The sequence below is a fragment of the Haliotis cracherodii genome, unplaced genomic scaffold, assembly GCF_022045235.1.
Source record: "Haliotis cracherodii isolate W230 unplaced genomic scaffold, xgHalCrac1.p SCAF_7, whole genome shotgun sequence".
NCBI classification, from domain to species: Eukaryota; Metazoa; Mollusca; class Gastropoda; order Lepetellida; family Haliotidae; genus Haliotis; species Haliotis cracherodii.
The window spans coordinates 57,134,998-57,161,853 of NW_027266330.1; the positions used below are offsets into that span (position 1 = coordinate 57,134,998).

Below are 26,856 nucleotides of genomic sequence, written 5' to 3' on the forward strand. Positions count from 1 at the left end.
ATAGAAAAAACATGGACCATCTTGTAAATTTTCGGTCTTTGTGGGGTCTTATAAAAATTACAGATTGGTCTAGAAGTCAGGGTGCTTAATATGGCAAATATGGTGATCAGAATGAATCTTGGATTCAAATCTACAATCATAGGCTTCTGGTGCACCTAAAGGATGCACTTCTGCACATCGAATTGTGTCACCTAATGTGACTGGTCGTGTCTATATATTTAAATAGTCAGGATATGGCTCCAGTATTGCTGATGTGACTATAAATTTGAACTCACTCACTCACACTATATATTTAAATAATTAACGCCAACAATTTGTTGTTGCGACATACCGATGTGGGTCGTTGTTTCTTTGGTAGAGGTGGTGGAGGGGTGTCTACCTTGATGTCATGTTTCCGACCTAATTCGGCCGGTCTGGGCATCACGACTGGAGGAGAAACTCCTACACCGCTGAGGCATGATGGGACAGATTCACTTGGACGTATGTTGGCAGGAAGTTGTGATGTTGACACAACGGGCATGACCTGTCTCTGAGAAGCTGACGCTTGAAGCACAGACTGACCCATGATTGGCTTGCGTCTTGGAGACGCGGACTGCCGGCCATTGGTCGGGTTCAAGGGCCAGGCTGGTTCTGGGCTCGAACTCTCCTGGCCCAGACGAAGCAACACCTCATCACTGCTGTATCTTGTCTGACGAGCAGGTGATGAATGTCCGTTGCTAGGCAACTGGATTCCAACAGACGATGACATGGAAACAGGCTGGTGTCGTCCTTCTCGTGGAGTGGAGGGATGGATGTCTTCGGGATCCTGGTATTCCGTATCCAAGGCAACAATTTCTAAAATATACAAAACAAATCTTTAGCATATAACATATATCATAACATATATAATGAATATATCATAAAATATTTTATAATAATTTATCACTTGTGTGTTCTTTTTCTTCATCTTAGGACACCCATGAAGATCCAGGGTAGAATAGGGCTTCAGCAACCCATGCTTGCCGTAACAGGAGACTATGCTTGTCCTAAGAGGCGACTAACGGGATCGGGTGGTCAGGCTCACTGACTTGGATGGTTGATGCATGTCATCGATCCCATTTGTGTGGATCGATGCTCATGATTTTAATCACTGGATTGTTAGGCCCAGACTTGATTATTTACAGACCGCCGTCATATAGCAGGAATATTGCTGAGTGCGGAGTTAAACAACAAACCAACCAACCAAATCATCTTAAGCCAGTACCAGTAGCATCAATAGATCTTAGGATTCTCATTACCATACAATCTCATCTTAAAGCATTATTCCAAATCCTATTTTGGTTCCAAGTTTGATATAGTGCTGTTAAATCTACGGGTAACCTAGCTCTACACTGAAAACACAGTATGTTGATCTCCAAATTGTTGAATTAATTTTATGTAACACATAGTTTAATGCAAGTGTATTAACTTTTCAGAAGGCTTTGGTTTCTTTATAAGGGAACTGGAGTGGTCAGTCAAATCTATAAACTGAAAATTAAAGTGTCACTTTACCATATGTCTTCCTGGACTTGCCAACCCTGTACTTCCCTCCCATAGACACACGCATCTCACCCCTGGAGGAGAAACAAAGACATTATTAAACATATCTCACCCCTGGAGGAGAAACAAAGACATTATCAAACATATCTCTCCCCTGGAGGAGAAAAAGGACATTATCAGACATATCTCACCCCTGGAGGAGAAACATCAGACACAAATCTCACCCCTGGATGAGAAACAAGGACATTATCAGACATATCTCACCCCCTGGAGGAGGAACAGGGACATTATCAGACATATCTCACCACTGGAGGAGAAATAGGACATTATCAGACATATCTCACACCTGGAGGAAGAACAAAGACATTATCAAACATATCTCTCCCCTGGAGGAGAAAAAAGACATTATCAGACATATCTCACCCCTGGAGGAGAAACATCAGACACAAATCTCACCCCTGGATGAGAAACAAGGACATTATCAGACATATCTCACCCCTGGAGGAGGAACAAGACATTATCACACATATCTAACCCCTGGAGGAAGAACAAGACATTATCAGATATATCTCACCCCTGGAGGAGAAACAGGGACATTATCAGACACACATATCCCACCCCTGGATGAGAAACAAGACATTATCACACACATATCTCACCCCTGGAGGAGAACAAGACATTATCAGACATATCTCACCCCTGGAGGAGAAACAGGGACATTATCAGACATATCTAACCCCTGGAGGAGAAACAGGGACATTATCAGACATATATATCTCACCCCTGGAGGAGAAACAGGGACATTATCAGACATATATATCCCACCCCTGGAGGAGAAACAAGACATTATCAGACACATATCTCACCCCTGGAGGAGGAACAAGACATTATCAGACATATCTCACCCCTGGAGGAGAAACAGGGACATTATCAGACATATATATCTCACCCCTGGAGGAGAAACAGGGACATTATCAGACATATATATCTCACTCCTGGAGGAGAAACACAGACACTTTCTGACATCTATATCACCAAGTCAAAGGATTACTTCTCTCCATATTTTGAATGTTCTTTGAATGTGTATTACAGTGACATTGTTACCTGAGTTTCCCTGTCTCCTCGCCGTTGTGGGTGAGCACACACTCGAAACACTGGAAGTCTGGTGAGAACTGATCCTTCAGAGAAACCACACACTCACCTGTAAACATACACAACAATAAACACTTGTTGGTGAAGTCACTGAGTGGATGAAACCAATTCCACCCATTTTATTAAAAAAATAATTTTAAAATATTACACGATAGTTATTACCAGAAGAAACAAAACAAAATTTCAGGTTTTAGTACTCATTTCCCAAATACTTGTCCACAGAAAGATCTCAGAAGGCATATGAGATGATGCAGAGCATTAGGCTGGGAAACAACAAGTACCATCTTTTAACAACTTCTGCTATTACATGTTCGGAGGTTGAACCACCGACCTTCTCTTCGGGCAGATGCTCTATTCACCAGACCACGGAGGCAGAGAGATGCTACTTACCATAAGACTCATCATCGTCATCACATCCCCGGACATGTTATTGCATAGGTTCCAGGGAGATGCTACTTACCATAAGACTCATCATCGTCATCACATCCCCGGACAGCTATTAGTATGTGCTGCTCCTCCAGATAGTCCCTGTCTCCGAACATCGGCCGCAGCTACAACAGGAAGCCATCAAGACCAAATATTTAAGTTTATTTTGTTTGCACCTTAAAATATTCCAGCTGTACAATGTAATCTGTAAATAATGAAATCTGGACCAGACAATCCAGTGATTGATATTGTGAGTAACGATCCACACCATTTGGCTATGTTGACATGCATCAGGCAAGTTACCAAGCATGACCAAGTCACCTCTCATGACAAGCATTGGTTGCTGAGACCAATTTTCACCTGGATCTTCATGGGGAAAATGGTGAAGTACTATAATCCATAATTACTCAACAAGCATACGATGACACAACCAGCCAGCACAATTCAGTGAGTACTACAACACAATTCAGTGAGTTCTACAACACAATTCAGTGAAACCCACGAGCACGGGTATGGTGCTGACAAACCTAGAAACATAATTGGGGCGAACCGGGATTCGAACCCACAATCATAGGTTTCTGATGTGCCCAAGGGACGCGACACTGCACAGCGAATCGCGGCGCCTTAGACGACTGGGCCACCCGTGCCCCCTCAGTTCAAGGAAGAGCTGTATTGCTCATCACAGAGAACATACCAGAGGTAGTTGGTCAGAATGGTGAGGGAGGGAGGGAGGGAGGGAGGGAGGGAGGGAGGGAATGAGCATCAGTAGCCTGGTTGTCTGAGGCAGGACAATTTCAAGGAGCACAACATCTCATGACACAGGACGTACCTGAGGCAGTTGGTCAGCATGCCACTCCGGACAGCAGTAGAAGCTGCTCTTACTCTCTTTAAATTTCACGTTGGACTCACAGCAGATAATGTCTGAAACACGGAGAACACTGTATAGTGATACACCTCTATTACTTCATTCATGATCAGGGCCCCATTGCTGTCTGAAACACAGAACACTGTATAGTGATACACCTCTATTACTTCATTCATGATCAGGGCCCCATTGTTGTCTGAAACACAGAGAACACTGTATAGTGATACACCTCTATTACTTCATTCATGATCAGGGCCCCATTGTTGTCTGAGACACATAGAACACTGTATCCATGATCGGGGCCTCATTGTCTGAAACACACAGAACACTGTGTCCATGATCAGGGCCCAACTGCTGTCTGAGACACACAGAACACTGTATAGTCAGTGACACACCTCACAAAGTGTCCCTCGTGCCCCATCTGTCATACATACAGTATATAAGTCATTTCTAAAGTCATTCCTAGTTAATCTACCAGTTTTTTTATATACAGTTGAACCTCAGGTAAAGGGACTCACCTGACAGACAGCTGGAATAGAACTCCAAGATGAAGTGTTGCCGGACACACGTCCGCACCTGAAACACAGCAACATACATCAGTAATAATCACCTTTAATTTAAAAATTAACCTCCTAAATCTGGTATGACTGACCATTTATAATATCTTCCATACAACATTATTCAGCATACTTGGTGAAGATTAGGTGAGGTGAGGTGAAATGGTGTTTAACGTCGCGTCCAAGATTATTGCACTTATATAGCAACGTGCATGCACGTGTGTGTGTGTGTGTGTGTGTGTGTGTCTGTGTGTACTAGTCCGGACTGATGCCGATTTATAGTGCTAGCTCAGAGATACCATGCCGCAGTTTAACATGAATACCCCACTCAGACACAGTATACTGACTCCGAGCCGACCAGTCCTTGTTTTAACCCCTTAATGCCGAGCGCCAGACAGGGTAACAACAAATACCATCTTTTAACGTCTTTTTGTATGACGCGGCCGGGGATCGAACCCCGGACCTTTCGCTCTCTGGGCGGACGCTCTACCACGAGACGACGGAGGCGGTCGGCTCAGGGATAAAAACATTCTGTGTTGGCGTTAACTCTGAACAATATTCCTGTTATATCACGGCGTGTGTCATCTTGATGTGAGGACAGCTAGAAGTGATGACGTCTCAGACGTTTACCACTTTGGTGAAAACCCATGAGGAAGGATAAGGGGCTGACAGACTTTAAAACATTATCAGAATGAATCTGGAGTTTGAAACCACAAACATGGGTTCCTGTCATGCCTAAGGGACACAACTCTACACAGAGATCTGTGATATTTTCGTTGATTGGGGCTATCCACATTAAAGGCAGTAACCAAAGGCAGTAACCAAAAACAATTAGTCCAAAAATAAATGGTGTCAATCATTCACTTCTATTTATGTAACAAAAAAGATATTTTTCTCTTTTAAAACCACATTAGCATGATCTAACCGAATGCACAGATTACTGGACCAAGGTCAAGTACTTGTGATGAAATGACTTGTCAGCGGTAGCAATTTAACCCCCCGAGGGCTAACACCCAACTCGTGTGTAGAATTATGCTCTAAATATTCACAGAATCCTACTCTACCTGTGCCTCAATTCTGTTAAAGAGGATTCTAATGCTGGAGTTCTCTGTGAGCATGGCCTGGCTCTGTACGAACTGTGACGCGATCCCGACGGTGAAGGATGCGAACACAGGTCGGTGGTCACTGTTCAGCAGGTTCTCCACACTTCCTGAAACAGTAACACCCTCAAAATGAAACAAGATGGGGAAAGTTTAAAAACTTGATTCTCAGACAATCCCTTTCCAACTTTGATCAAAATACACCACATTTGGCATGATAAAAGTGAGTGAGTGAGTGAGTGAGTTGGGTTCAACACCGCTTTTAACAGTATTCCAGTTATATCACGGCGCGTCAGCTTAATGTAGGAGGAAAGCCCGAAGTGACGCAGGTCTCAGACGTTTACCACTTCAGTGAAACACACGGGCACGGGTATGGTGCTGACAAACCTAGAAACATAATCGGGGCAAACCGGGATTCGAACCCACAATCATAGGTTTCTGGCGTGCCCAAGGGACGCAACTCTGCACAGTGAATCAGACTGAGGAAGGTCGTAGGGTCAAGGTTGTCGTAACTCCCAACTCCCAAACCAGTAGATAGTTTAACAGAATGCAACCCACCATATGCGTTATTCTCGATGAAGGTCCCTGGGTAGGAATGCCAGAGTACTCGATCACACCAAGACGGCACATTGATTCTTTCCTGAAATAACATAAATACACCCGTAAAGAATATGTTTGGCAGCGGTAGAAACTAAAAGTTTCAGTCCACTAGTCCTTATAATGATAGCATATAGCAAAACCTTTAAAATGTCAAAATTCTACTAGTCCTTAGGATACCTTTAATATTGGGCAGTTTGGCAAGGACTATAAGACTAGTGCCAATTTCTAACCCTGTTAGGTAGAGGGAATAAATACCCTGGACGCTGTTGATATGGACACGAGAAAATCTACATATTAGGCACTGTATTCATGATTCATTAATCCGGAAATTGGTTAATTCGGACAATTTTACTGGGAAAACTACCGTCCAGATAAACAAGATTTCAACCTAGTTTATGATTTCGAAGAAAAGGAATCTGCAAACAACTGCCCTGAACTACGAGAACAAAGATTTTGTTGTTGTTGTTGTTGACCCTGCTACCAACCCACCCCGGTCTTCTTGACCTTCTTCCAGTCATACTTGTAGCCCGGCTTCCCTCGGTACAGGCGGTAGGTCGGCATGAAGTTGATCTCACTCTCATCTGAAGGAAACCACAAAACATGCAGGACTTAGTTCTAGAAATATTTGTGAGTGTTTTGCTTGAACAGAATGGATGGAATGGCGATTCATAAATGGCAGGCAACGGTAATTGTTTGTATGTAGACTGTCCACTTTAGTCCGGTAATGGTGGGCAATGAGTGGGAAATACAAGCCTACAAGTCTTATAATCATAAAGGAAACCACTATCCCTTTTTCAGACAAAAATCAAGGACTTAGTCGTTATCCCTTTTCAGACAAAAACAAACAGCAGGGACAAATTATATTTTTCCTATGTGATACAACTTTTCAAAATGTTTTACAAAAAGCATTTTAACAACCTATCTAAAATGAATAAAGAAGAAACAGACATGACAAAATTCAGCTTCCTCAGTCTGGCAATTCAGAGACTAAAATGTTATGTTTGTTTGTTTGTTTGTTCACAGGTCGACTACAATGTTTTTGTTTTTGAGGATTTAAGAGGGCTGAGGAGAGGCCATAACCAGGTTTCGGATTCTGGCTGCTGTGGCGGCCATTTTGAAAATCAGACTTGAACCCCTTGAGAAAATTCAGCTGTTACCATTGGTGGTAACAAGCATGTGAAGTTTTGATTTCTTTTTTCTTTTTCTTCTGACCAGAAGATATTCAGACTACGCAGATGCTAGTCACCGGCCACTAGATGCCAGACAAGCAGGCCATGACATAAACACACTTTCAGCAAGGGGAGCTACCAAGGAGGAAACAGGCAGGCTGACGACTCACTGAAGTTGAAGAAGGCGTCTTTATCAAACTGTGTCTTCCTCAGTTGGTCTCTGTCTAGCAGAAATGGAATGTCTCGATCTTCGGCTCTCTTCAGCACAACCTGAAGACAAACACCACAGACGACATGTATTCATGAGTTACCTCCCCTTACCATATATAGAGAGCAAGAGCGTTATTTATTATTACGTATTAAATTTGTAAAGCATACTTTCCATGTGCTTAGACCATGACAGATCTTACTATTGAATCTGTCACTCACGTCTACTTTCTCCACAGTTCTGTAGTTGAGATCTGAACTCGATCAATTCTCACAGGGCGCTATATAACCCCAACCACTCACATCTACTTTCTCTACAATTCTGTAGTTGAGATCTCCGAAGAAGAAAACGTGGTGGAACTTGTGTGACACATCAAATCCTTCGAAACTCTTTGGACCAAGTGACAACCCTTTAAGGATGTCTCTGAAATTCTGGTTCCGCCTGAAATGTCATAATTTGAATCACAGTGAAAGTTAAATTCACAACCATCAGTACATGGCTATTTCTTTAATATTCTTAAAATGTTTTTATCTTCATCAGTAAAGTTATGATTCCCAAGAAACAACCCACCTGTGCAATCTCTCGTCCCCAGAAGTCAGATGTGCGTTGATGAAACAGATGGAGGTACCGTTGAACTGGAATGAAACAGCTGAAGCTCCCTTGTTGCCTAGCAACAGAAATAAAGATCTCAAAGTTTGTTTCCATATTTGCAGATGTTTCACACGCACATACGCACGTACGCACGCACGCACACAGATAATCATGGGCGTGATGTTAAACCCCATTTTCCCTCACCTCATTCAGTATCAGTTATAAAGCATCCCGCCATGATGCAACCGAACGAGTCGAAATGATTCAAACAGCCATGATCTTTTGTGTCACATCAGTGAGTAAGTGAGTGAGTTGGGTTTAGCGCCGCTTTTAACAGTATTACAGCTATATTGCAGCATGTCAGCTTAATGTGGGAGGAAAGCCCGAAGTGATGCAGGTCTCAGACGTTTACCACTTTGGTGAAACCATCAAGCACGGGTATGATGCTGACAAACCAAGAAACATAATCGGGGCAAACCAGGATTCGAACCCACAATCATAGGTTTCTGGCGTGCCCAAGGGACGCAACTCTGCACAGTGAATCATGGCGCCTTAGACAACTGGGCGGCCCGAGCCCCCTGTGTCACATCAGTCTTGAACTGTTTACTATTTCTGTCCATTCTCAATTTATATGCATAGGGATGCAATTTGTATCTGGTAAAACCATGAAGATTTAGAAAGCAGATATTAGACTGGCCAAGAATTGTTTTACACTTTTGACATCGTCCCTTCAAGCGTAACCAGTCTTAATTTTTTGTGTCTTTTTTAGACTAGTCCAGTAGTAGGAACATTATTAAACACGTCCTAAATCTTTGTAGCTGGTCCTGCTTGAACAGGACATATATGTTTATCATTGTCCATAGAGTTGTACATACAGTGCACTGGTGCAAATATCACTTCTCGCACCCCCGTGTATTGTTGATGTCATTTGAATCTTATTGTCACGTGAGGTCGGAATGACGTCACTCTAGAATTAACATCATCGCTGAAGATTGTTGATGTCATCCGACAAAATTGCGGTTTGCCAGGACAGTGGTGATGAGTGTATTTTTCTAAAGGGGAGCTCAAATGGATTTAGAAATAATCGATAATAAAGAAATTATCACAAAAACGTGTGTCATTCTGATTTTACGAAACTTGTGTCACTTCGAACACTGTATGGGGTACTATTCTCCTAACGGTACAACAGGTCTGATGTTTCTATAGCGACGTACCTAGAGCATTAGCGATGCCGGTCTTGACGGAGGACTTCTGTACGTGGGAGATGCAGTGACGGTGTTGTGGGTTGATGAGGACAACGACGCGGATACCCCACAAGTTGCACATCTCCAGCTGAAATAACGGATCAGCAATGCATGTACCGACCAGTTGGAAAAGTTCAAAAATACTAAAATGCAGCAGAAAAAGACAGACTTTATATGTATTTTCAAGATAAAAACAACGGTGCATACCATCTCCACGTCCACCATGAGCGTGGCCTTCAGCGATGCCTTCAGCGTGTTGACCCAGTCCTTGTCGTTGAGAGCACTCTCCTGTGTGCCAATCACGTAGATGTCGTGTGGAATGCGGGACAGTGTACGATCCAGGGACTTGCCTTCACCATTACACTTCAGCCAGTGCTTCAGCGTGTGGTCGGGGGCCGACTTCCCTGGAAGACACCATGGCAACTGAGGTAAACTGGCTGCAGTATGATCATGGCGTCACCTGTCGTGGCGACCAATGACTGAATGCTGAACGCTCACACTGTTGGATCAGATTTAGTGAAGCTAAAAACCTTATACATTCACCTACCCACATTCCACATCACACAACCCATATTCTGTCAACCTACCCACATTCCACATCTTCCTATCCCTATCCATATTCCACGTCCACCAACCTATATTCCACATCTTCCTTCCAATATTCCTCGTTCACCTACCGGTATTCCACATCTTCCTTCCGATATTCCACATCTTCCAACCCATATTCCACATCAACCTACCCATATCCCACATCTTCCTACCCATATTCCACATCCACCTACCCATATTCCACATCTTCCTACCCATATTCGACATCCACCTACCCATATTCCACGTCCACCTACCAATATTCCACATCTTCCTACCAATATTCCACATCTCCCTACCCATATTCCACATCCACCTACCCATATTCCACATCTACCTACCCATATTCCAATCTCCCTACCCATATTCCACATCTACTTACCCATATTCCATATCCATCTACCCATATACCACGTCCACCTACCATATTCCACATCTCCTTACCATATTCCACATCTCCCTACCATATTCCACATCCACCTACCAATATTCCACATCCATCTACCCATATTCCACATCTTCCTACCCATATTCCACATCTTCCTACCCATATTCCACATCTTCCTACCTATATTCCAATCTCCCTACCATATTCCACATCTTCCTGCCCATATTCCACATCCACCTACCCATATTCCACATCTTCCTACCCATATTCCACATCTTCCTACCCATATTCCACATCTTCCTACCTATATTCCAATCTCCCTACCATATTCCACGTCCACCTACCCATATTCCACGTCCCAATGAACACGGAGATCTGATCCACTTTCTCTTCCTTGGAATGTAAGCTCTTCATGTGTCGGATCTGGAGGCAGAAGTTCTCTCTAGCATGGGCGTTCTCAAACATGTAGGACGTCTTCTTCTTGCCCTCGATGATCACGTCAAGACGGCTGTTGTCGGACGTGCTTTTCACTAGCTGAAGGACTGGAAGTAAACAACAAAATTATGTGAGATAAGGTAGAACAATAAGTAATTTATTTCAGGAAAAAATCCTGTGTCTCAATTAAACGATGCCTTTTTGGGCCTGTTTGAGCCTTAAAGGTTGGTAAAACATTTACCGAATTCATCGTAATAAGCGCCCTGCTCTAATAAGCGCACATGGCGATATTTACTGATATATTTGCTGGTGAACAATCCCAATTAGCACCCCTTCCGATTGATCAATATACAATAGACTTATTTAGTGAGTATAATACGCAATAAAATTCTGGAAAAATATATCTGTCGTATATAAACATTTCAGGCTGTCAGCATAAACCACGAAATGTATCTTTCTAATGTTGAGAGTGCCCTGGGCGCTTATTACGTCGAATACGGTATATTTGGTCCAGTCTGATGTTATATTTTTGTACTGCCTTGACTGGTCTACAGTGTCACAATTTACTGAGCTGCAATTTACAGTGTTGTTGCAACAATTATCCATGTCAAGATCTCACATCCATGAGCTCTCAGACATCATTCACATCCAAAAGTTTAAAGCCATCGTGACCCTGATTATGATCTCAAGGTCGCCACTATCATGTGTGTTCTCATGCACAGCTTCAGAGGGAGCAGTCTGTTGGAATAAAATTTAGAAAATAACATAAAAAAATATCTTTTGGTTGCAAATGCAACAGATACATTGTAATAACTAAGATATGAGTAAAAATGGTTCACATGAACCTTGGCTCAAAGAATTTTTGTTTTATCTAATGGCCTGACAACTTTATGAGAATCTGGTCCCCGTTTCACAAAGCGATCTTAGCACTAAGGTGATCGTAAGTCCCATACTCTAAGATAGGTTTACGATCATCGTAGCGCTAAGATCGCTTTGTGGAACGGGGCCCAGTACTTTACTGAGAAAGTGTTATCCAAAATATAACATTTTTAAAATCTACATTAGCTCTCCGGAAAGAACCATTGGCCCACTGCACGTTTTTGGCGCAGTTGGGTGTGTCATGGACAGTTGATTTATAATCATCTGGTTATTTACTTCGGTCATGTGTGAAGGTGTTGCTTGAGTCTAGGAAGTCCTTGGAGGGTTTGACAGCATAGAACCTCCCTTGCCGAATATCCACATTCAGCGTCACCTTGCTGGTGAATTTTCCTGCCTTCGACGAACGCACCTGGAAACAGAGGCATCATTAAAAAAGATTTCATGCTTGGATGTTGTTTAAGGTTGCACTCATGAATGTTCCGGGGCCTAGTGGTTAAAGTGTTCACTCGTCACGCCGAAAGCCCGGGTTCGATTCCAGACATGGGTACAATGTGTGAAGCCCATTTCTGGTGTCCCCCGCCGTGATATTGCTGGAATATTGCTAAAAGCGGCGTAAAAACATACTCACTCACTCATGAATAAATGAATGAACGTTCCAGCTAAACGATGGCAGCCCGTAAATATCCATGTTTGGTCCAGACAAACCAGTGATTGATATTATGAGTGAGTGAGTAGCAATATTCCAGCAATATCATAGCGGGGGACACCAGAAATGGGCTTCACACATTGTACCTGTATCGGGAATTGAACCTGGACTTCGGCGTGACATGCAAACGCATTAACCACTAGGCCGCCCGACCGCCCCGATTGATATTATGAGCAGCTATCAAGATGGGATATGGTGACTGCCATATCAACCAAGTCACCAACCAATCATGGGTGAGGCTGGGGACCAATTGTAAAAGAGGTAATATAAAGCAAAATGATGTACTTGACAATAGAGTGATGAAATTCATTTGGATGAAAGTGGTGGAGAGATGGCACTGTATGGATGGTGAAGATGGTGACGGGGATGGAGAGAGGGAGGACTCACCTCGAAGAACAGGGGTAAGGAGAGGGAGGACTCACCTCTAAGGACGACAGGGGTGTGGAGAGAGGGAGGACTCACCTCAAAGGACGATGGGTATGGAGAGAGGGAGGACTCACCTCCAAGGACTACAGGGGTGTGGAGAGAGGGAGGACTCACCTTGAAGGACGACAGGGATATGGAGAGGGGGAGGACTCACCTCAAAGGACTACAGGGGTATGGAGAGAGGGAGGACTCACCTCGAGGGACGACAGGGATATGGAGAGAGGGAGGACTCACCTCGAAGGACGACAGGGGTGTGGAGAGAGGGAGGACTCACCTCCAAGGACTACAGGGGTGTGGAGAGGGGGAGGACTCACCTCAAAGGACGATGGGTATGGAGAGAGGGAGGACTCACCTCGAAGGACGACAGGGATATGGAGAGAGGGAGGACTCACCTCGAAGGACGACAGGGGTGTGGAGAGGGGGAGGACTCACCTCAAAGGACGACAGTGGTGTGGAGAGAGGGAGGCCTCACCTTGAAGGACAACAGGGGTATGGAGAGAGGGAGGACTCACCTTGAAGGACGACAGGGGTGTGGAGAGAGGGAGGACTCAGCTCAAAGGACGACAGGGGTGTGGAGAGAGAGATGATGCACCTTGAAGGACGACAGGGGTGTGGAGAGGGGGAGGACTCACCTCCAAGGACGACAGGGGTATGGAGAGAGGGAGGACTCAGCTCCAAGGACGACAGGGGTGTGGAGAGAGGGAGGACTCACCTCGAAGGACAACAGGGGTGTGGAGAGAGGGAGGACTCACCTCGAAGGACAACAGGGGTGTGGAGAGAGGGAGGACTCACCTCGAAGGACGACAGGGGTATGGAGAGAGAGGACATGGGTGACGGCATCTGCTGAAGAGCCCCGGTCAGCTCCCTCATCTCGTCGGAGTCCAGGTAGTCGTAGCTGCTGTCGGGGAGCTGCTTCACCACCTGGTGGGCCTGAAACACAAACACACCAGATCAGGAGAGGTATCCATGGCATCCAATTTCTCAAATAATATCTGATAAATAACAGATGTTACCAAAAATACAGCCATTTAAAACAAATATTTTTTTAAACTGAAAGGACAAAAGGAGACACTTCCAAATCAAATTAACCTAAAATACTCAAAAGGTTATTTTTTATAATAAAAAATGAAACAGAACGGCTTACAAATTTCATTTTTCCACCCTTTCTTGAAGGGAATATTTTCCTACTTGATACAAAGCAGTCAAGAGACATTGCTGGAGCATGTCAACCTGTATACTACTACCCATCATGGCCTGATGTCAGTTTTAAGTGGATTGACAAGATCTGTTCCAAGATTGGTCAGCTTGTGTTGTGGGTGACCTCACAGGGGTATTCTGGCTCTCAAGCTGTCCAAATAGTTGATTGTTTGACCTAACAGTGTCACCACCCTCCATTATGCTTCAGACAAACACTCTCTGTCCCCATTGTCTTAGTCAACACATTCGTTAACTGTTTGTTATCCCCCACTCAGCCACCCTGCTGCAGCTCGGGGGATGTGACTGGACACCTGCCTATGTTGCAGCAAGACAATGTTACACCTGGAGTCCATGGATTAGGGGATTACGAGAGATAATCCCCTGTTGTAACATGGAAGTACAAGTTGTAACACACTGTTTCAATCATGTTTTACACACTTACCGTATTTGACGTAATAAGCGCTCAGGGCGCTCTCAAAACAAAAGTTTGCCATAACGTGGTTATATCCCCTACCCCTGTTGCAGAATTTATGACATAATTAAATCTAAACAAACCCTAACATTTTTTAACCGAGGTGGAACTTGTCATGGAAATAGTAAAAAAATGAAGAGTTTGGAACCTAAGTCCATCTTGCTGCCATGGAAACGTAAAAAAATAAAAATTTCTGAAATTTCAAAATAGCAAAACGCACCAGTTCAGCATGTACCTGACAAACCTGCAAAGTTTGATGAAAAAATATTGAACGGTTTATGAGTTATGCTCCGGAAACGAAACGTGACGGACGGACCCCGGGGATAATTAGAACCATGGGGCTCTTATTAGAACATTATTTTGGTGTAAAAAACAGAGTTAAAAGATAAATTTTGTGGTTTATGCTGACAGTCTGAAATGTTTATGTACGACAGATATATTTTACCAGAATTTAATTGCTCATAATTAAGGGTGCATATAACACACGAGTGCGTATTATACGCGAAAAGATATGTCTTGTGTACCGTGATTAATCGGAAGAGTGCCAATTGGTATTGTTCACTTGTCAATATATTAGCAAATATCACCGTGGACGCTTATTAGATAAGATAAGATTTTAGATTAATAATATATATATAATATATATTAAAGACCCAAACCAAGCCATAACTTTGTTATCACTTCCTGATCTGTACCATGATTAAAAAAATCCTGTACAATCCAATTTTTTTACAGAGCTCCAGATAAGCTGTGTATCTGCATAAAATAAGCATCAGAAATATGCAGTAAAATAAAATCCAAGCTTATCAAATACGCAACGAACATTACAGATACGATACATAAATAAAACTTGTGCGTATCATCCAAATATTGTGAAGTAACCCTGCGTATTCGATTAGCAAATCAGCAACTTATTTTGAAATTATAAACCGGCATTCCGTCAATCTTGCCACACTCCACGATGACAGTTACATCATGATCATTTGCCATCACACTTTCTTGTGGAAGTATTGGGGTATTTTTCAGTCCTTTAAAGCTCTCGAACCCACACGACACCAGTTTGCAGGGACTATATGAATAGTGTTTTTAAATATTCAACTTAAATACCCAAATGTGAAAACTAGTGGGTAACAGAAATGTGATTAGCCAGATAGAATTACTGATACCCAATGATTTTAAAATGCATGGGTAAAATACCCACAACACCAAAAGCTTATCTGGAGCTCTGTTTTTAACTGCTAAATTTTGCATAAAATCTGTGAACTGTTACAACAAGTGTTCTTTAACACCACATTATTGTAATATTCAATAGGCCCGCCTCCATGGTCTAGTGGTAGAGCATCCGCACAGAGAGCGGAAGGTCGCGGGTCGATTCAGATGTTCGAAAGTTGGGGCGTCATACCAAAAGACGCTAAAAGATGGTACTTGTTGTTACCCTGCCTGGCGCTCGGCATTAAGGGGCTAAAACAAGGACTGGTCGGCTCGGTGTCAGTATACTGTGTCTGAGTGGGGTATTCATGTTAAACTGCGGCATGGTATCTCAGTGGGATAGCACTATAAAATCTGCATTAGTCCAGACTAAAACAAGTAGGATACCACTATGAAAAAAGAAATCCGAAATTCAAACGATAATATTTTTGTGGCCTTAAGACAGAAATATCCTGACAAGTCAATGAGTGGGTTTTACACTGCTTTTGACAACATTCCAATATTTTAGCGATATATCAAGAATGGACTGTAGTTATTGTATATGTGGAAGCCATCCCACAGATGACATCCTTACCCTGTCAGCTTGCTGATGGGGCTAACTTCTTTGGCCATGTGGACAAGGTGTTCAATCTCATTAAAATCAGATCTTAGTTTTTTTGCTACGGCTAAACAAAGATCTGAGGACATCCCATTACGAGTCACGTCAGAACAACCTTTCGTTAATTTTAAAAGTCCAGTATCCACCCTTGGCGAACTAGGATGGAATTTCCATGCTCTATCATAGTGCAACTAGTGGCTATAACGAGTAATGTCCCTTCTACTTCCCTCCTATTGACCAATCAGATTCCACCTCTCATATCACTTACATTTGCTTCAAACAAAATGGCGATGCCCAGTCAAGACTATCTGATCAATAATCAAGATCTATTTTGTAATAAAACAGGTCTTACATCGCGAAGTGCATCAAACATTGCTTAAAAACATGAAACGATTTGCAAAATATCTGAAGACACCCAGTTAACTGCACAAATGCTTTGCAAATCCTGCAGTTGACCGAAATTTGCACATTTAATCCCTGTTTTTTTACAAACCAGATGTCTAATGAGGTGAGGTGAAGTGGGGTGGGGCAGACACTCTACCATCAGACCATGGAGGCGGCCTTTATCAGCAAGGATGTATTACCTTCTCTTCCAGTTTGAGGACGTGGGAGTGACAGTTCTGAAGCTTGTCGGCCAGGAAGCTGATGTACGTCATAGCTACCTGAAGAAGGAAGATCACAGGTGTGTAATAATGTCTTGTCTCTTCTAGATCTGCCACAATAAATACTCAAAAGTGGAATAAAATGACCATGGGATATCCTATCAATCTTTTGTCTTCATGTTAAATCTGCCCTCAAAAGCAAGTAACTCCTTGTTATAAAAGAAAACATTCCAAGAATAAGATTTCCTGTCAGCATCCCGACTCTGTCTAAAAGAGATACCTTTCCAATAGGAGTGACTATTGGTCTGGAAATCACTATTGCGATATCTATTGATATTGAAAGAAACTATTGCGATAACTATTGATATTGAAAGAAACTATTGCAATAACTATTGACATTGAAAGCAACTACTGCGATAAATATCGATAGTTTTCAGTGTATCATTTTAGATGGACTTTCGTTTCTTGTCAAGCTTCTTATTTTCTTTAACATAACCAAAAGACTTCCAAACACTCAATTTTCCACTCAAGTTTGCCACAAACTCCACTTGACTGTCACCCTTCCCCATTTTACTTTAAGAAAGACCGGTTGCTAAGCATCAAGGGCAGTTAACTCTAATCCTCACTCTGCTGCGTTTGTAAGCGTGTTTCGGTGACTCAATCGCATGATATGGTAAATACCATCGAAACTATCAAGATTCCTAATTGAAATCGATACTATTGATCGGAAAATGATTACACAATTGATTTATTGGCTTTAAGTGCTTACCAATAGCAATATATTGATATTTTGATTTATCGTGACACCCCTACTTTATAATGTGTTTCATAAATGTGTTTTTTCCAATTATTTTGATCATCTACGGTTTTGAAAATTATATCTGTGAAACAATTAATTTTGAAAGATTGACCTTGAAACAGAAAGAATAACCATGTGCTTCCAAAACAACGTCTTTGAAAAAGATTTCTTTCATCATTTTCATGGATGAAAAGCTGATGATGGTATGCAATCATATCACATAAAAAACATCAGTTGAATGATTTGAACATTCAAGGGAGATGACTCTACTCTCTGTGCACACTGCCATTATTATTTCGATTACAACGACGATAAACTACTTTTGGTAGTATACATCATGTTTCCAAGAAATAGTCAAGGCTAAAAAATCACAGGTACAATTAATATTTTCAAGCGACGGCACATTCACAGATCTCTCTGTACAATCACTGCCACCATTCCAAGCTCCCCACTGTGCTAGGCATCCACAACGATGCATGGAGTTTACCTTGCAACCAAATGACTTTTGTTCACAGTGAGTGAGTGAGTGAGTTGGATTTAACGCCGCTTTTAACAGTATTCCAGTCATATCACGGCGTGTCAGCTTAATGTGGGAGGAAAGCCTGAAGTGATGCAGGTCTCAGACGTTTACCACTTCGGTGAAACCCACGAGCACGGGTATGGTATTGACAAACCTAGAAACATAATTGGGGCGAACCGGGATTCGAACCCACAATCATAGGTTTCTGGCGTGTCCAAGGGATGCAACCCTGCACAGTGAATCGCGGCGCCTTAGACGATTGGGGCTCCCGTGCCTCCGACGTATGTTTACAAACAAGAGATGAATGTTGTGACCCTAATACTCTTCCCACAGCTAAATTATCTTGTTTGTCCATATGAATTTCTGTTCCATTTCAACTATCACGTATTAAGTTTTAGTGAGAGCGCCAGGGGGGAAGTTGGGTGCTTTTCTGTTAGTCAGCAATCACGAAATAATCTGATTGAAAGAAACAAACATAAATTCATCTGGAAACAGTAAGTCAGTTGTAAACCTTTTCCCAATTCACTAGAATGGCATTCCCGAAGGTTTTCACAAAACCAAGAATAAATGTCACATTTCTGGTTAGAGGAACATTTTCAAGATTCTTGAAATGGCCGTTTGCCCACTGGTGGCAGCGAGGATGCTGGGAGGATAACGATGGATGAAGGAGATGGGTTTTCAAGAGTTGATGGGAGATAACTTACCCCATTCATGGTTAACCCCGAGTGTCGAGAGCGGTCATCTTCATCTTGAGTCAGCAGATCTTTGCACAGTGACAGCTTCAGGAGGAATACATCCAACTCTCTGGGGAAATAAAAATATAGTGGACAGATTATAGGTGGGGAAATACATAGTGGACAGATTATAGGTGGGGAAATATAAACATAGTGGACAGATTATAGGTGGGGAAATATATACATAGTGGACAGATTATAGGTGGGGAAATACATACATAGTGGACAGATTATAGGTGGGGAAATACATACATAGTGGACAGATTATAGGTGGGGAAATATATACATAGTGGACAGATTATAGGTGGGGAAATATATACATAGTGGACAGATTATAGGTGGGGAAATATATACATAGTGGACAGATTATAGGTGGGGAAATACATACATAGTGGACAGATTATAGGTGGGGAAATATATACATAGTGGACAGATTATAGGTGGGGAAATATATACATAGTGAACAGATTATAGGTGGGGAAATATATACATAGTGAACAGATTATAGGTGGGGAAATATATACATAGTGGACAGATTATAGGTGGGGAAATATATACATAGTGGACAGATTATAGGTGGGGAAATATATATATAGTGGACAGATTATAGGTGGGGAATTACATACATAGTGGACAGGTTATAGGTGGGGAAATATATACATAGTGGACAGATATCTGGGGAAATATATACTTAGTGGACAGATATCTGGGGAAATATATACATAGTGGACAGAAAGAGGTAGCTATTAAGAAAGACATGCGCATGTCTGTTTGTTGTTTAACATCGAGGTCAGCAATAATCCAGCTATATGACTGCAGATTGTAAAGAGTTGAGACAGGTTCAGACAATCAAGTGATTGATATCTTGAGCAATGATCCATGATCCATGATCCATCATGATCCATGCTGTCGGGATACAATGATACTGTATCAATTAAGTCATCGAGTCTAACCACCGAATCCATTAAGTTGCGTCATACCCCTAGCATAGGTTATTCTAATCTGACCTCTGTTCAGACAATGACTGACCTCTGTAGACCTTTGCCTGCAATCTCCAAGAGCTGTTGAAACTCTGGCATCATGTCGTCCCCGGCACGGTAGAGAGATGCATCCTTCTCCATTCCGCTGTCAATGTACTTCTTTATTCCATCCACAAACTCACCATCACAGCTGTCAATACAAACAAAGCACAAATCATCAAAAGACACCACTTGACTGATCTATACTGAACCACAACAGAAATGTCACCATGGATAGATATATGAGAAACCTTATTTGTCCAAACACTGTAAACATACTTTGAGACATATCAAAAAGATGAAACTTGGCAAAACTGATCATCAAGGTTGAAATTAAAGTGTCAAATGTTCTTATAGTGAAATACAACACTAGTCTCTGAGAAGATGGCATCACAAGTCAGTATCTTGTGTCCCCCGTTTTCAAACCAGGGGGATGATACGGGACGACTTTGTTGCTGATCCTAGTTACCAGGGGTATCAATTAACATGGAAACGACTATATGTTGCTGATCCTTATTTTCACTATCAGGGGTATCAAATAACATGGGATGCCTGTGTTGTTGATCCTGGCTATCAGGGGTATCAAATAACATGGGATGCCTATGTTGCTGATCCTGGCTATCAGGTGTATCAAATAACATGGGATGCCTATGTTGCTGATCCTGGCTATCAGGGGTATCAAATAACATGGGATGTCTATGTTGCTGATCCTGGCTATCAGGGGTATCAATTATTTGGGTTGCCTATGTTACTGATCCTGACTATCAGGGGTATCAAATAACATGGGATGCCTATGTTGCTGACCCTGGCTATCAAATATCATGGATGCCTATGTTGCTGATCCTGGCTATCAGGGATATCAAATAACATGAGATGCCTATGTTGATGATCCTGGCTATCAGGGGTATCAAATATCATGGGATGCCTATGTTGATGATCCTGGCTATCAGGGATATCAAATAACATGGGATGCCTTAGTTGCGGATCCTAGTTATCATGGGTATCAAATAACATTGGATGCCTATGTTGCTGATCCTGGCTATCAGGGGTATCAATTAACATGGGATGCCTATGTTGCTGATCCTGGCTATCAGGGATATCAAACAACATGGGATGACTATGTTGCTGATCCCTGTTATCAGGAGTATCAATTAAGGGATGTTTTGAGATTACCAGGAAAGATCCAGACGGGCAAAGTTGCTGAGGAAGCCATATTTGAAAGTTTTTGAGACATGTCTGTCGGTGCCGCTGGGAACCTCCTCCGGGAGGTATGGTGCAGTTGGGATACAGAAGCCATCAAGTATCTCTTCTTCATCTGGAAGTATAAATATCATCCTGGTCAGTGAACTGGACAACTCAGGACTAAGATAGTTCCAGACAATATCATCATAACAATGGAATACCACACAACACCATCAAAGCTAAGGAATACAACACAATACCATCAAAACTAAGGAATACCACACAATACCATCAAAACTAAGGAATAATACATCAATACTAGAAGAAGAAGCTTATTCGGTATCAAAGGCGGCATGGCCAAAAGTACAATACATGAGCTAAACTTTCCATCATAACTAGGAAATACCGCAAAATACCATCATTACTGGGGAATACCATACAATACCATCAATACTAGGGAATACCACACATTATCATCATAACTAAGTGATACTAGGAAATATCATCATAACAAAGTGATACCAGACAATATCATCATAACAAGGACAATACCAGACAATAACATCATAATGAAGGAATACCAGACAATATCATCATAATGAAGGAATACCAGACAATATCATCATAATGAAGGAATACCAGACAATATCATCATAATGAAGGAATACCAGACAATATCATCATAATGAAGGAATACCAGACAATATCATCATAATAAAGGAATACCAGACAATATCATCATAACTAGGGAATATCACACAATATCATCATAACTAAGTGATACTAGTCAATATCATCATAACTAAGTGATACCACACAATATCATCATAACAAGGGCAATACAAGACAATAACATCATAACAATTGAAAACCAGACAATATCATCATAATGAAGGAATACCAGACAATATCATCATAGCTAGGGAATACCACACAATATCATCTTAAGTTGGGATTACCACACAATATCACCATAACTATGGAATACAACATAATATCATCATAGATAGGGAATACCACACAATATCATCATAACTAAGGAATACCACACAATATCATCATAGCTAAGGAATACCACACAATATCACCATAACTAGGGAATACCACATAATATCATCATAGATAGGGAATTCCACACAATATCATCATAGCTAAGGAATACCACACAATATCACCATAACTAGGGAATACCACATAATATCATCATAGATAGGGAATACCACACAATATCATCATAACTAAGGAATACCACACAATATCATCATAGCTAAGGAATACCACACAATATCATCATAGCTAGGGAATACCACACAATATCATCTTAAGTAGGGAATACCACACAATATCACCATAACTGGGGAATACCACATAATATCATCATAGATAGGGAATACCAGACAATATCATCATAACTAAGGAATACCACAAAATATCATCATAACTAAGAAATACCACACAATATCATCATAACAAGGAAATACTTACTAAGACAATAACAACACAGCTAATTTTAAACCAGACAATATCATTATAACTAGAGAATAACAGGTCAGTATCATGCAAACACGAGAATTACAAACGACAATCATCCTTTTAACAAGGCAACAACAGACACTTTCAACATTAAACATACATGAGAAATCTCTCATTATTATACTTAACAATCAGGTGCACCTGACTAATTCATCGTGGATGCAAATTATTCTGCCAAAAAGGGTTTTCTTTTCAAAAAATAAATCCAACAAATAACAAATTTTAAAGAAGATGGCATGGAAATCTTGTTATGCATAATGTCAAGAATATTAACCTTCTGATGGTAACAAAATGACACATCAAACGCCAACCCCACGCCATCTCTAAAGCAACATCCATTCTGGTAAAGTCGAAAGGCCTCATAAATAATTCAGTGTAAGAAGTTTGAGAATAAATACAGCCTGCATGTACAACTGCAGGACAAACACATCGAAGCCAGCATGGCAGCTGTGTGTGTGGTCCAGGCAGGTTGATTAGAGACCTGGATGTATCTCTTGTAGGTAGACCATTGGCCAGAGTGACCACAGTACCACGGTAAGGTAATGTCAGTCAGTCGGCCATGGTAGATCTAATGTACCAGACAGACCGACTGACTTCCACTTTTATTGAGGTGAGGTGATTAAACTGATGAAGGGGGGGGGGGGGGGGGGGGGGGTGATGGGGGCACCCAAACCAGCTTGTTATGCCTAAAACCAGCTTGTTATACACTATACCCCAAACCAGCTTGTTATACCCCAAACCAGCTTGTTATACCCCAAATCAGCTTGTTATACCTAAAACCCGCTTGTTTTACCTAAAACCAGCTTGTTATACCCAAAAACAGATTGTTATACCTAAACCCAGCTTGTTTTACCTAAAACCAGCTTGTTATACCCCAAAACAGATTGTTATACCTAAAACCAGCTTGTTATACCTAAAACCTGCTTGTTTTACCTAAAATCAGCTTGTTATACACCCAAACAGATTGTTATACCCCAAACCAGCTTGTTATGCCTAAAACCAGCTTGTTATACACTATACCCCAAACCAGCTTGTTATACCTAAAACCAGCTTGTTTTACCTAAAGCCAGCTTGTTATACCTAAAACCAGCTTGTTATACCTAAAGCCAGCTTGTTATACCTAAAACCAGCTTGTTTTACCTAAAGCCAGCTTGTTATACCTAAAGCCAGCTTGTTATACCCCAAAACAGATTGTTATACCTAAAACCAGATTGTTATACCTAAAACCAGCTTGTTTTACCTAAAACCAGCTGGTTATACACCAAAACAGATTGTTATACACCAAACCAGCTTGTTATACCTAAAACCAGCTTGTTATACCCCCAAACAGCTTGTTATACCTAAAACCAGCTTGTTTTACCTAAAGCCAGTTTGTTATACCCCCAAACAGATTGAAATACTTAAAACCAGCTAATTATACCCCAAAACAGATTATTATGTCAAAACCAGCTTGTTTTACCTAAAACCAGCTGGTTATACACCAAAACAGATTGTTATACACCAAACCAGCTTGTTATACCTAAAACCAGCTTGTTATACCCCAAAACAGCTTGTTATACCTAAAACCAGCTTGTTTTACCTAAAGCCAGCTTGTTATACCCCAAAACAGATTGTTATACCCCAAACCAGCTTGTTTTACCTAAAGCCAGCTTGTTATACCCCAAAACAGATTGAAATACTTAAAACCAGCTAATTATACCCCAAAACAGATTATTATGTCAAAACCAGCTTGTTATACCCAAACCAGGTTTTTATGTCAAAACCAGATTATTCTACACAAACCAGATTGTTCTACCTCAAACCAGTTTGCTAGATCCCAAACCAGAGTGTCATACCCCCAAAACAGATTGTTCTGTCCAGACGTGTTATATCCCAAACAGGTTTGTTATATCCCAGATAGCTTGTTATATCCCAGATAGCTTGTTATATCTGAGAAAATTTGTTATTTAATAGACAGCTTTTTATATCTGAGAAAAATTGTTATTTCATAGACAAGTTGTTTTTTCCCCAGACAGTTTTTTTATATCCCAGACAGTTTGTTATATCCAAGACAACTTGACATTGTTTGTATCGGTCCAGGGGATGACCCCTACAAGACAGACCTGTTGTTGTCCTGTGACTGACCACATACCTGACTCCGCCTCCACGGCCTCCGGTCGGTCTGTTGGTACTGGCTTCCGTAGTGCACACACCAGACCGTTCTGATCTCCACGGACCAGGTAGCCCTGAATCAGATCCTCGATGTTGTTGAAACGCACAGCTTCCACATTGCCTTCAGACTGGAAGTTTGAAAACATGATTGGTTTTAAAATAGGATTCAGCATCACTTTTCCTTCTCCAATAAAACAGATCAAAGAAGTTGATTGAGTCGAACTTGATGCCATGCACTTTCAGCAGTACTGTGGTACTTTGGAATGTGTTAAAAGGTGAGTGAATGAGTTTGATGCCACTTTCGGCAACACTGCAGCTCTATCAGTTTTAGAGTGAGTGAGTGAGTGAGTTGGGTTTGATGCCACTTCCAGCAACACTGCAGCTCTATCAGTTTAGGGTGAGTGAGTGAGTTGGGTTTGATGCCACTTCCAGCAACACTGCAGCTCTATCAGTTTTAGGGTGAGTGAGTGAGTTGGGTTTGATGCCACTTCCAGCAACACTGCAGCTCTATCAGTTTTAGGGTGAGTGAGTGAGTTGGGTTTGATGCCACTTCAGCAACACTGCAGCTCTATCAGTTTAAGGATGAGTGAGTGAGTTGGGTTTAATGCCACTTCCAGCAACACTGCAGCTCTATCAGTTTAAGGGTGAGTGAGTGAGTTGGGTTTGATGCCAATTTCAGCAACACTGCAGCTCTATCAGTTTAAGGGTGAGTGAGTGAGTTGGGTTTGATGCCACTTCCAGCAACACTGCAGCTCTATCAAATTAAGTGTGAGTGAGTGAGTTGGGTTTGATGCCAATTTCAGCAACACTGCAGCTCTATCAGTTTTAGAGTGAGTGAGTGAGTTGGGTTTGATGCCACTTCCAGCAACACTGCAGCTCTATCAAATTAAGTGTGAGTGAGTGAGTTGGGTTTGATGCCAATTTCAGCAACACTGCAGCTCTATCAAATTAAGTGTGAGTGAGTGAGTTGGGTTTGATGCCACTTCCAGCAACACTGCAGCTCTATCAGTTTAAGGATGAGTGAGTGACTTGGGATTGATGCCACTTCCAGCAACACTGCAGCTCTAGCAAGTTAAGGGTGAGTGAGTGAGTTGGGTTTGATGCCACTTTCAGCAGCACTGCAGCTCTAGCAAGTTAAGGGTGAGTGAGTGAGTTGGGTTGGATGCCACTTTCAGCAACACTGCAGCTCTATCAAATTAAGGGTGAGTGAGTGAGTTGGGTTTGATGCCAATTTCAGCAACACTGCAGCTCTATCAAATTAAGTGTGAGTGAGTGAGTTGGGTTTGATGCCACTTCCAGCAACACTGCAGCTCTATCAGTTTAAGGATGAGTGAGTGACTTGGGATTGATGCCACTTCCAGCAACACTGCAGCTCTAGCAAGTTAAGGGTGAGTGAGTGAGTTGGGTTTGATGCCACTTTCAGCAGCACTGCAGCTCTAGCAAGTTAAGGGTGAGTGAATGAGTTGGGTGTGATGCCACTTTCAGCAACACTGCAGCTCTAGCAAGTTAAGGGTGAGTGAGTGAGTTGGGTTGGATGCCACTTTCAGCAGCACTGCAGCTCTAGCAAGTTAAGGGTGAGTGAGTGAGTTGGGTTTGATGCCACTTCCAGCACCACTGCAGCTCTAGCAAGTTAAGGGTGAGTGAGTGAGTTGGGTTTGATGCCACTTTCAGCAGCACTGCAGCTCTAGCAAGTTAAGGGTGAGTGAGTGAGTTGGGTTTGATGCCACTTCCAGCAACACTGCAGCTCTATCAGGTTAAGGGTGAGTGAGTGAGTTGAGTTTAATGCCACTTTCAGCAGCACTGCAGCTCTATCAGGTTAAGGGTGAATGAGTGATTTTCGCATATGGGTACAACGTGTGAAGCCCATTTCTAGTATCCCCCCGTTGTGATATTGCTGGAATATTTTCTAAAAGTTGCGTAAAACCATAGTCACTCACTCTGAGAAATCACTCTGAAAGTCTTTGATAATACATGTCAGTTAGAAGCAT

The 26,856-nt window shown here is 41.9% G+C and overlaps 1 protein-coding gene across 1 annotated transcript in view; it reads right to left on the minus strand.

The window, feature by feature from the left end:
- LOC139447262 (phosphatidylinositol 3,4,5-trisphosphate 5-phosphatase 2-like) overlaps nt 1–26,856 on the minus strand; it is a 39,643-nt gene that overhangs the window by 3,223 nt on the left and 9,564 nt on the right. The window contains exons 3-24 of the mRNA XM_071228534.1: nt 24,849–24,996; nt 21,176–21,317; nt 20,013–20,153; nt 18,954–19,053; nt 16,913–16,990; nt 13,645–13,782; nt 11,997–12,129; nt 10,751–10,948; nt 9,638–9,834; nt 9,401–9,518; nt 8,166–8,262; nt 7,898–8,036; nt 7,558–7,657; nt 6,708–6,799; nt 6,177–6,258; nt 5,583–5,728; nt 4,480–4,537; nt 3,926–4,017; nt 3,131–3,221; nt 2,623–2,719; nt 1,531–1,592; nt 332–834 (exon numbers count right to left, since the gene is read on the minus strand). Of these exons, the coding sequence (XP_071084635.1) occupies nt 332–834; nt 1,531–1,592; nt 2,623–2,719; nt 3,131–3,221; nt 3,926–4,017; nt 4,480–4,537; nt 5,583–5,728; nt 6,177–6,258; nt 6,708–6,799; nt 7,558–7,657; nt 7,898–8,036; nt 8,166–8,262; nt 9,401–9,518; nt 9,638–9,834; nt 10,751–10,948; nt 11,997–12,129; nt 13,645–13,782; nt 16,913–16,990; nt 18,954–19,053; nt 20,013–20,153; nt 21,176–21,317; nt 24,849–24,996 (2,952 nt within the window). The remainder of the gene's footprint in view (nt 1–331; nt 835–1,530; nt 1,593–2,622; nt 2,720–3,130; nt 3,222–3,925; nt 4,018–4,479; nt 4,538–5,582; nt 5,729–6,176; nt 6,259–6,707; nt 6,800–7,557; nt 7,658–7,897; nt 8,037–8,165; nt 8,263–9,400; nt 9,519–9,637; nt 9,835–10,750; nt 10,949–11,996; nt 12,130–13,644; nt 13,783–16,912; nt 16,991–18,953; nt 19,054–20,012; nt 20,154–21,175; nt 21,318–24,848; nt 24,997–26,856) is intronic.